General features: G+C 37.3%; 1 protein-coding gene across 8 annotated transcripts in view; it reads right to left on the bottom strand.

Annotated features, from left to right (window-relative positions):
• Window positions 1-12,087, bottom strand: part of LOC138416602 (protein argonaute-3) — a 112,908-nt gene that overhangs the window by 63,330 nt on the left and 37,491 nt on the right. For 5 of the 8 annotated variants that reach the window (XM_069546198.1, XM_069546107.1, XM_069546467.1 and 2 more), the window contains 2 exons: window positions 6,417-6,537; window positions 617-825 (listed from right to left, as the gene is read on the bottom strand). In XM_069546198.1, coding sequence (XP_069402299.1) covers window positions 617-825; window positions 6,417-6,537 — 330 coding nt within the window. Of the gene's footprint in view, window positions 1-616; window positions 826-6,416; window positions 6,538-11,570; window positions 11,636-12,087 lie in introns of all 8 variants that reach the window. The other 3 variants (XM_069546395.1, XM_069546278.1, XM_069546305.1) reach the window with 1 other exon arrangement.

The following is a 12,087-nucleotide window of genomic DNA, read 5'->3' as shown; positions in this document are numbered from 1 at the left end:
TGTGTTTGTAAGACAGTATTTTTCTTCTTTGGCCACACTGTGCAGCATGTGGGATCTTATTTCCCTGACCTGGGATTGAACCCACGTCCCCTGAATTGAAAGCGCAGAGTCTGACTGGACTGCCAAGAAGTCTCAAGACAATATTTTTCTTTAAAAAGACACACTGATCCTTTACATATACACAAAGATACATATATACATGTGTGAGATGCTAATATGATTAAAAGAGTAATAATTTCAACATAATTTGATACTATTATAAAAATAATGAAATCACCTTTAAGACAAAGTGATTTAACTAAAATACTAAAACTGAAAATATATCAGTTACTCAAGATGGATAGCTCCTAAGAAAAAGGGTTAGACATTTTTTTTCTGAAAAATATCCAACAGAATAGCTAAGTAATGATGTACACTTACTTTCTTAAGTCAGAAAATTTTATGTAACTTACTTCTGTTATTGAATTGGTATGGATGCTATTCCTCAACTGAGATAATCAAAATATACAACATCTGAAGGTTAGCCAAGGAAAGACTACAAGACCTATTCTTCAGAAGACAGCTTTTCTACTTAAAATCTAAAAAGGAAAAAAAAAAAAAAGCCAGAAGCACCCACTTCATGGAGGGCAGATGTCGTAGCACCACGTCAACGGCATGGACAGGGTTAGTGCTGATTGGCTTGTCTAATTCCAGTGGTTCGGGCAAGGTCCGTCCTGTCAGTACTTCATGGAGTAGGTGCCAACTCACCCGAGAGACAAATTTGATTGACACTTTGAAAGGTCGGTCTTTTCCACCTTCTCCAGGTAAAGTAACATCTAAATCCACCTGTTGATGGGAAAAGAGTCAATTGGTAAAAGTTTAAAAGATAAATACAACTGTTTTTAAGTTTAAATATTTAAGAGAAAGACAAATACAAAAAAATAACCAATCTCAACGTCAAATCAATAGACTAAAATGTCAGTAAGTCATTTGCGCTAGCACTCTTTGTCACTGAAAAACATGGAAATGACTTAAATGCCCATTTACGCACTATAAAAAAAAAAAAGGATGAGGAAGACTGGTTGGAACTGCTATGGAATAACTTCTAAGCAATATTGGTAAAAAAGCAAGTATTATTTTTGTAAAAAGAAACAGCAAGCATGAATCAGAAACAAGAAAAAGCAGCTAACTTTCAAAGGATAGGAAGGAAAAGACTGGAAGAAATAAGTGAGAGATTAACAATTCTGAGCATATTTTCCAGTGTAGTTTTGATTTTTGGAAGCATGTTAAATTAAGTCCTACAACAACAACAAAAAGACAAAGATGGAGAGGAAAAGCTAAAATTGAATACATACAAAATCAAATGAAACCAAATGCAATTCAAACAAATAACAGCCAGATTGAAAGAATATTTAAAAAAAAACACTAATGCAAAACTTCTGAACATAATAACATATGTTGACTACACTTTCAGTTAGAGGTGTGGGAGAGGGGTGAGTGGGAAAGAACTGCATACAAAATAAAGCCTTAAATTCCCACTATCAGATTTGTTTTCTATAGTGACTGCTGTTGCTAAATCGCTTCAGTCGTGTCCAACTCTGTGCAACCCCATAGATGGCAGCCCACCAGGCTCCCTCGTCCCTGAGACTCTCCAGGCAAGAACACTGGAGTGGGTTGCCATTTCCTTCTCCAATGCATGAAAGTGACAAGTGAAAGTGAAGTCGCTCAGTCTTGTCTGACTCTTAGTGACCCCATGGACTGCAGCCCACCAGGCTCCTCCGTCCATGGGATTTTCCAGGCAAGAGTACTGGAGTGGGGTGCCATTGCCTTCTCTTCTATAGTGACATCATGTAGTAATTCAGAAACTATTTTATATGTACTGTATGACTCAATAAACACATAAAAGTGGTGATATTTTGTGGAGTCAGGGGTTTAAGGGAAAAGAAAGTTACAAATATGCAACATAGGGAGTAAAGGAAGAATCCAGTGGGGATAGACTAGAACTAGTAGAATCAGTTTGAACTCAGCAATGAGCATATCCAGTGACAAGCCTTTGGTTTCTAAATTGTATTCCTCAACTAAAAGAAACCAGCGTACCTTTGAGATATGGCTAATTGCAGGACTATCAGAGGGAAAACATAAGATGAACCTGGAATATCTTGGGTCCAAAAATAAGGAGGTACTCAAGAAAAAAAAGCTGTATCATGACAGCACAAAAATTTAAAAGGGCTCCTGCAGGCCAAACCTGGGACAATCGGGGCAAATAAATAAGGATAAATACACAGAAGAGGAGAGAATGTGCTCCCTTACAGTAGAATACCAATTATTAATGTAGAAGGAATGACAGAATTAGAAAAACAACCATTGTTATATAATAATCATCCTTCCAAGCAAGAATCATCAGTTAATAAAAGTCTAGTGAGAATCAGGATTCTTAAAAGTATCTCCTTTATTAACTATCTTTGTAAGTTTAAAGATAATCAAAAGAAACAAGCTTTGAGCACTTCAAGCACTTTCTATAAGTGCTTAGAAGTATCTCCCTTTCTTAAAACTTTGGTGCAAAGAATAAAATCAACATAGTGGAAAAATAACCTATGGAATATGAGAAAATATTTTAAAACATATATCCCATAGGAATACATACAGAGTTCCTAAGACTCAACAACAACAAAACCAAATAACCCAATTAAAAAACAGGCAAAAGAGTTGAATACACATTTCTCCAAAGAAGATACAGAAAAGGCCGATAAGCATAGGAAAGGGTGTTCTTCATTAGTCATTCAGTTCAGTTCAGTTCAGTCGCTCAGCAGTCATTAGGTAAATTCAAATCAAAACCATAATGAGATATTACCTCACACTCATTAGAATGACAACTATCAAAAACTGATAAACAAACAAATGTTGGCAAAGGTGTCAAGTATTTGGAACCCTTGTACACTGCTGATGGAAACGTAAAATGGTACAGTTTGTACGACATTATGCTAAGTAAAAGAAGCCAGAGACAAAGGACAAATACTGTATGGCTCCACTTATATGAGGTCCCTAGAGTAAAGGACGGAGAAGGCAATGGCACCCCACTCCAGCACTCTTGCCTGGAAAATTCCATGGATGGAGGAGCCTGGTGGGCCACAGTCCATGGGGTCGCTAAGAGTCGGACATGACTGAGTGACTTCACTTTCACTTTTCACTTTCATGCATTGGAGAAGGAAATGGCAACCCACTCCAGTGTTCTTGCCTGGAGAATCCCAGGGAAGGGGGAGCCTCATGGGCTGCCATCTATGGGGTCGCACAGAGTGGGACACAACTGAAGCGACTTAGCAGCAGAGTAAAGATCAGCCCTGGGTGTTCTTTGGAGGGAATGATGCTAAAGCTGAAGCTCCAGTACTTTGGCCACCTCATGCGAAGAGCTGACTCATTGGAAAAGACTCTGATGCTGGGAGGGATTGGGTGCAGGAGGAGAAGGGGACGACAGAGGATGAGATGGCTGGATGGCATCACCGACTCAACGGACTTGAGTTTGAGTGAACTCCGGGAGATGGTGATGGACAGGGAGGCCTGGCGTGCTGCGATTCATGGGGTCACAAAGAGTCGGACACGACTGAGCGACTGAACTGAACTGAACTGAGAGTAAACTCACATTCAAATGGGAAAGCAACCAAATGTCCATCAACAGATGAATGGATAAGTAAAATGTGGTATATACATACAATGGGATACAATTCAGCCTTAAAAAGGAGGAAATTCTGACACAACAACATGGATGAACCCTGAGAATATTACGCTAAGTGAAATAAACCAATCACAAAACACAAAATACTGTATGATTCCACTTAAATGAGGTACTGAGAGAGGTCAAATTCATAAAGCCAGTAAGTAGAATGATGGTTGCCAGGGACTGAGGGAGGGAAAATGGATAGTTAAGTGTCTCACGGGTACAGAGTTTCAGTTTTATAAGATGGAGATTTACGCTGGCAATGGTTGTGAATGTACTTTGCCATTGAACCATATCTTAAAATTTATTGCTCAGATGATAATGTTATTTGTGCGTACATGCGTGCTAAGTCGCTTCAGTTGTGTCCAACTCTGCGATCCCATGGACTGTTGCCCACCAGATTCCTCTGTCCATGGGATTCTCCAGGCAAGAATACTGGAGTGGGTTGCCATGTCCTCCTCCAGGGGAGCTTCCGACCCAGGGATCAAATCCACAGCTCCTGCAGCTCCTGCACTGCAGGCAGATTCTTTACCACCGAGCCACGAGGGAAGCCCAACGTTATATATGTTCAAAGTTCAGTCGCTCAGTTGCGTCCAACTCTTTGAGACCCCATGAATCACAGCACGCCAGGCCTCCCTGTCCACCACCAACTCCTGGAGTTTACCCAAACTCATGTCCATCGAGTCAGTGATGCCATCCAGCCATCTCATCCTCTGTCGTCCCCTTCTCCTCCTGCCCCAATCCCTCCTAGCATCAGAGTCTTTTCCAATGAGGCAATTCTTTGCATGAGGTGGCCAAAGTATTGCAGTTTCAGCTTTAGCATCAGTCCTTTCAATGAACACCTAGGACTGATCTCCTTTAGGATGGACTGGTTGGATCTCCTTGCAGTCCAAGGGACTCTCAAGAGTCTTCCCCAACACCACAGTTCAAAAGCATCAATTCCTCAGTGCTCAGCTTTCTTCACAGTCCAACTCTCACATCCATACATGACCACAGGAAAAACCACAGTTTTGACTAGACGGACCTCTGTTGGCAAAGTAATGTCTCTGCTTTTGAATATACTATCTAGGTTGGTCATAACTTTCCTTCCAAGGAGTAAGAGTCTTTGAATTTTATGGCTGCAATAACCATCTGCAGTGATTTTGGAGCCCCACAAAATAAAGTCTGACACTGTTTCCACTGTTTCCCCATCTATTTCCCATGAAGTGATGGGGCCAGATGCCATGATCTTCGTTTTCTGAATGTTGAGCTTTAAGCCGACTTTTTCACTCTCCACTTTTACTGTCATCAAGAGGCTTTTTAGTTCTTCTTCACTTCCTGCCATAAGGGTAGTGTCATCTGCATATCTGAGGTTATTGATATTTCTCCTGGCAATCTTGATTCCAGCTTGTGCTTCTTCCAGCCCAGCATTTCTCATGATGTCCTCTGCATATAAGTTAAATAAGCAGGGTGACAATATACAGCCTTGACGTACTCCTTTTCCTATTTGGAACCAGTCTGTTGTTCCATGTCCGGTTCTAACTGTTGCTTCCTGACCTGCTATTAGGTTTCTCAAGAGGTAGGTCAGGTGCTCTGGTATTCCCATCTCTTTCAGAATTTTCCACAGTTTATTGTGATCCACACAGTCAAAGGTTTTGGCATAGTCAATAAAGCAGAAATAGATATTTTTCTGGAGCTCTCTTGCTTTTTCGATGATCCAGCAGATGTTGGGAATTTGACCTCTGGTTCCTCTGCCTTTTCTAAAACCAGCTTAAACATATACTTTACCACAATTATAATTAAAAAAAAAAAACTAAACTAAACTCTATTCCCCACATAAGGAAGAATAACTTGAAAGGAGAAACATGGCAGATACCAGCTTTACCAAGTGATCAAAGTTAACCTCACCATTAGTGAAACAAATACATATTATGTGCCTCCTGATATGATACACTATAAGGAAAGAACACTTATGCAATTTTCCTGCCCAAAAACCTCAGTCAGAATCTAATCAAGAAGAAGCTCCAGAAAAACACAGAGGGACATCCTACAAAATAACTTGGCTATAATCTTCAACCATGCTAATTTCATAAAAGAAAAAAAAAAAAAAGGCTGGTAAATTTTCCAGAACAAAGAAGACATGACATTTAAATACATTCAGGTATGGCAGAAACCAACACAACATTGTAATTATCCTCAACTAAAAATAAATAAGTTAAGAAAAAAGTAAATACATTCAGGAACTTGGATTAGATTCTATACTAAAGGGAAAAAAATGCTAAAGGACATCACTGGAACAAATGAGAAAACTGGACTAAGGGCAGATCAGACAAAAATTTACCGACATAAAATGTAGGGAAGTTGGTAACTGTACTATGGTTTTTATGCTTGTTCTTAGGAAAAACACACTAAAGGGTATAATGTACGAAAGCTACTCTTGAATGGTTCAAGAAGAAATAAGTATGTATACGTATCTTTATATATAGCTGTCTCTATAGACACACAGAGAGCAAAAGAAAAAAAGAGAATGATAAAACAAACGGTAAACTTTAAGAGTGCTAATGAATCTGGGTATACATGAGTTCTCTGCATGAATCTTACAACTTTAAGTTTGAAATTATTTAAAAATAACATGTTAAAACTGATAAATGATGCATACAGACCATAATAAAATGGTCATAAATGCATTTAAAAGACACTGCAAATGTATAGTTTTCTGATAAAGGAATGCATCTTAGCATCTTACCCCTGTAGTTGCCACAGGAAGTGGATTGGCTGTGTAAAGGCTTCTTTTTCCATCATAAACTGGTCTACGGTCCCCAAATATAGTCACTTTAAAATGCTGAACCATTGAGTCAACCACCTCCCTAAGAAAGGGAAAAAATGCATAAATATAATCCTCTGCATGATGAAATACAAAAATCTTAACTAAAGTAGTTTCTTACACTATTTAAAGCTGTCACAAAATTCTAAAAGATCATTATACATGACAAAGATTTTCCCTTCTGGATTACAGTTTAGGATACCAGAAAGACTGATTTCTGGAAATGATTCCAGTGAATCACTTAATTATTCTGGGACACAGGTGAGCTGCAAAATATTATCCTTATAGATGATCTAAAATCCCTTTCACCATCTAAGCACTAACTGACACATTCATCAAAGAATATGGTGCTCTTTCCTTTGTGCTCAAACAGCACCTAGTACATATATCTATTAGAACACTTACTTCACTGTAGTATTAGTATTATATACTTCTACTAGACTGTGAGATTTTAAGAGCAATAAACACACCTATACTCTGTACCCCTCCATCCCATTCCAATGGTATCTAGCCAATAAAAAGGTTTTGAAACCTCTATTTTTTACCCAGCGAATATTTTTATCCTATATACTTACATGGAAAGATACTTTAAAAGTTTTTTAGACATTAAAAAAAATTGCAGATTATAGAGAGAATAACACCAAATATCCACAAATCAAATTTATTTTTACACACACATAATCTGTAAAAGCAGCAGAAAAATATCTAGAAGGGTATGTACCACACAGATACAATGGTTAGTTACCTCTGGAGAAAGAAGTGAAGAAAAGAATGATTTTTTATTTTGTTTATATAATCTAAATATATTACAATGACAGTATATTCACATAGTACTAAATATAATTTATAGTACATTTAAAAGGATGAGAAAAAAATTTTCAATTCTAGCCCAGTCAAATAGAAGAGAAAGGAGAAAGAAGCATCTTCTGGAACAAAATTAAGCTGATTTGACACCCAGAGAAACTTTCCAAACGCTCAAAGTTTCTATTTCCCTCAACTTTGAATTTTATTTTGCAAGTATTTCTTGCACCACTCTTTTCCTTTCTATTCCAATTACCGCCAACGTAAAACCTCATGTCCTACTACCTGGATTATTTTAATTTTTAGGCCTCTAATTTTTTTTCTCTGGCCCAACTTTTATACCACTGCCACATGAGCCTCCAAACCTCACTTTTACTCTCCAGATACAAAAGGTTAAGTTAATCACACTCCTCGGTTCATTGCCACATTATCATCATTCATCCATTAAGACCCCTAACTGACTCTTTTCCTTCCATATCCACTTCCCTATCCCCATTCTTCTCAATAAATCATTTTCTCTAATATGTTTGATGAACATCCTTCTGTTTGTACACATTCCAGCTTTACCCTCTGCATAAGGTTTTTAAAATCTATTTACATTGCTGTGGGACACTTAGTTCATTGTTTCTGATTGATGCTCTTGAGGGTTCCTTGGACAGCAAGGAGATCCAACCAGTCCATCCTAAAGAAAATCAGTCCTGAATATTCATTAGAAGGACTGATGCTGAAGCTGAAACTCCAATACTTTGGACACCTAATGCAAAGAACTGACTCATTTGAAAAGACCCTGATGCTGGGAAAGACTGAAGGCAGGAGGAGAAGGGGACAACAGAGGATAATATGGCTGGATGGCATCACCGACTCGATGGACATGAGTTTGAGTAAGCTCCAAGAGTTGGTGATGGACAGAGAAGCCTGGCGTGCTGCAGTCCAAGGGGGTCACAAAGTCAGACACAACTGAGCGACTGAACTGAACTGAACTCTACATGTTGTCTATCTGGTCCCCCAGCAATACAGACTCAGTATCTTTAACAGTCAGCCACCAAGACACTGCTGCAAGGCATTATCTCCTTCTATGTCCCTTTATGAACTTGTGAGAATAATCTGTGGCTATATACACTGAGGAACAGAACTGCTAGGTCCAAGAGAATTTTATCAACTAAATGATGAAGAATTGCCAAACTGCTCTTCAGAATGCCTGCACTAAACCATCCTCCTGGAGGGTCCTATTTCTCTACTTCTGTGGACTCCCTGTTTATTTCCTCTGCTCATTTTCTATTGGGGTGCCAGTCTTCTCATTGAACTGAAGGAGTTTCTTTGTTATTCTAATATTGTTTCATTAACAGGTTTAGTTGTTGCAAATATCTTCCCCTCAAATGTTATCTGCTATTAACAATGTCCATGTATTTACTGAACTGAAAACGTTAATGATGTATCATCAAATGACTCGATTTCTTCAACTTATGATTTCATTTTTTAAGGTTTTAAGAAATACTTTGCTAATATTAAGTCACAAAGATGCATTATGCTTTATTAATTTTATTTATCTTATGTTGGTCACTAATCCATCTTAGGTTCTTCTTTATAAACAGTATTATGTAAGAACTCAATTTTTTCTCCATACGGTGAATCAGTTTTCCCACACTGTCTACTAAACAGTCTATACTTAACTGATCAATTTATAAGAACAGTTGATCTTAAGTTCTGAACTGAGTTTTCTATGTTGTCCCCGTGGTCTACTTGTCTGTTCCTGGACCAGTATCGTACGATTCCATGATTACTGGGTGTTTTATTAAATTATAATGTGGGGCAGGGCAAGTTCCTTTTCTCTCTCTAAGTTAACTTGGATATTCATGGAAACATTTATCAAAATAAATCTGTAAAGTTCTCCCCCACACCCAAACTATTAATACAATAAGCAAAAGAAACATATCTAGTGCCCTATAATAAGTAATCAAAAAATATCTGTTGGTTAAGAAACTCTCAAATGATACAAACACAAGAAAGGCTAGTATGCCAAAAACAAATTAGTAATGTTAAAAGCTACAGACAAATTGCAACAATAAACTAAATAAATGAAGGTGAAATATAATAACGATAACTGTAAAGTCCAAACACTTATGTTTGAAAAGTTCAATGGCAATAAAAATAAATGAAAGGATCTGAACTTATCCACTGCTTTCATGCAAAAGGGCTTTGTGTTCTGCTTAGTCAGTCAGTTGTGTCTGACTTTTTGTGACCCCATGGACTACAGCCCGCCAGGCTCCTCTGTCCATGGGATTCTCCAGGCAAGAGTACTGGAGTTTGTTGCCATGCCCTCCTCCAGGAGGTGTTTCCAATCCAGGGATAGAACCCAGGTATCCTGCACTGCATGCAGATTTTTTTACCATCTGAGCCACCAAGGAAGCTTTAGATGACTATAAACCCCAAATGAACTAATATTGTGATGCAGTTTCTTCAAAATTAAAGAACTCAGGTTGCATATATTTAAATAGCCAGTATAAGGCAGGTAACCTTCCCACCATCTATTACACAGGTCATTTCAAATTCTGGAGTACTCTGTTCAATTTGGAAAAAAACTTAAGACCCTAACAGATGAAACACAAGCAGAAGAAGATAATTCTGACCGAACCTCACATAATATAAATAAAAGTAAATCAAAGTAAAGACTCTTAGTCTGGAAATAGGAAGGAGTCAAAGGAAATTAGAGAAGTCTTCAGTTATTTTGACAGACTGTCATGTGAAAACCTGAGTATCTTCCTTGTATGGGAGGACAGAAATCAGACAAATAGTTGGAAAGTATAAGAAGCAGTATTTTGCAACAAAAATTTCCAACATTTTCTAACCACCAGAGTTATTCACAAGTGGTTTACACTATCTCATAAAGTACCTGAGTTCATCCTTGCTAGAAATGTTCAAGGAGCAGTTATGTAAGGGAAGATACCAACTAGAAGATAGAAATGTATAATGTCTACAATCCCCTCTAACAGTAAAATTTAATTAAGAGAATATCAAATATGAAATTGTAGATTTTATCATAATATAACATACAGAGACTCCTTTGTGATTAATTACACCAAAAACTGATTTGAACTCAAGACTTCAGAGTCTTTACAGAATGGTATTAGAATTATAGACACATTGAGCAATTTTAACTTTAACCTCTCACTAATACAATGTAATTAAATGATGTATTTGACTTTTAATGGAATTTTATTATTCAAGTTAACAAACTGACAAATCCAGGAACTGCAACTTTTCGCTTTTTATCTCAAATGATACAGTGGCAAAGGGTAGTTTATCAGAATGTCCATCTGGAAGGGATGTAAAACTAGAGGAAAAGCTCTCCAAAATACTAATTTATCTCATCATCTAGTCAGCTAGAGCAGCAGAAGTACTCACTGAATTATGAAGAAAGTCTGAACTGAGAAATGGAAAATCTGAAAAATCTTTATAATATGTGGTAACATAACTACTGGAGAAAAAATTAGCAGACAAGAGGTTTTAGTCTCATTCTGCCACGAAATTGTTAGGAAATTTACTTTGCCTCTCTAAATTTAGTTCCTTTACCAATAAAACTGAGGTAATAGTCTTGGACTGTTACAGGGATGATGTGCGATATCAGTGAAAGTACCCTGGGGGAAAAAAGTAAATGTGAATGGTATTATTTTTATATAAAAATTTAAGCATAGTTATCTCAAACACGTGCTTCAAGAATTATACTGATATACTGAACTCTTCCAAACAACTAATGGATACATTATAATGTACCAGCATCAAATACTGTAAATAATATAAAGAATGAATGCTGGTGATTAACAGAAACTGTGAATGGAATTTTCTCCATACTGTAGTTGGGGAGCATTAGCCTTTTATTATAACAATCGGGGGGGGGGTCTTTTGTTCAAATGTAGAAATTTCAGAACAACATTTTAAGTGTGTATTGTTAAGCCAGCTTCTTAGCTTACAATAAAAAGTAAAGCTACAATAACCAAAATATATAAAATATTTTAACTTCTAAAAAAGCATGCAGGAAAGAAAATCTAAATAATTGGGAGTAAGAACTTCTCACCACTTTTCAGTGGCTTCCTTTTACTAATAACCTTAGTCTGAAGAAGGAAGAATTCTTGCAAAGAATAATATGATGCATTTCTGAGGAACCTCGGGATACAATTTTTAAATTCTGAAGAATATCTGGCAATCACTACAAAAAATGGAACCTACCTGAGTACATTAGGTCTTACAAAGGGCTACAGCCTACCTTCCCACTCTTACCTCAACCACCACTTCCTACATTCTGGTACCAAGTCTTTTGATTCCATCATGCTCTGGTGCACAGACTGTAAAGTAAAATTTAATATTGGTTTCAGTAAGTTCCACTTTATCACCTGACTCATACAACAGAAAAATGGTAGGAGAGGGAAATTTTAACATAAAAAGGAGGAGAGGAAATTATTTTCCTTTCCTGTTAATTGTTACTATAAACTCACAGACACCCATCTTCATTCATCTCATTTTTAAGTACCTCTTAATTTTCTACTCCCTAAAGGTAGAATGGGAAATATTACATTAGTCTTTAGGAGAGATAAATATTACATTTAGTCTTTAGGCATGAAATAATATATTCCTCTAAAGTGACTTTTCACCTTAATTTAGTATTCCCAGCTAATAAATTAATCTGTGACTACAGCACAGACAGAATAAAGGAAGATGGCTAAAGTATGCGCTGTGCTGAGTCACTCAGTCGTGTCCGACTATGTGACCCCATGGACTGTAGCCCCAGGCTCCTCTG

This window comes from Ovis canadensis, chromosome 1 (assembly GCF_042477335.2).
Source record: "Ovis canadensis isolate MfBH-ARS-UI-01 breed Bighorn chromosome 1, ARS-UI_OviCan_v2, whole genome shotgun sequence".
Classification (NCBI taxonomy): Eukaryota; Metazoa; Chordata; class Mammalia; order Artiodactyla; family Bovidae; genus Ovis; species Ovis canadensis.
This window is presented reverse-complemented; position numbering and strand designations above follow the sequence as displayed.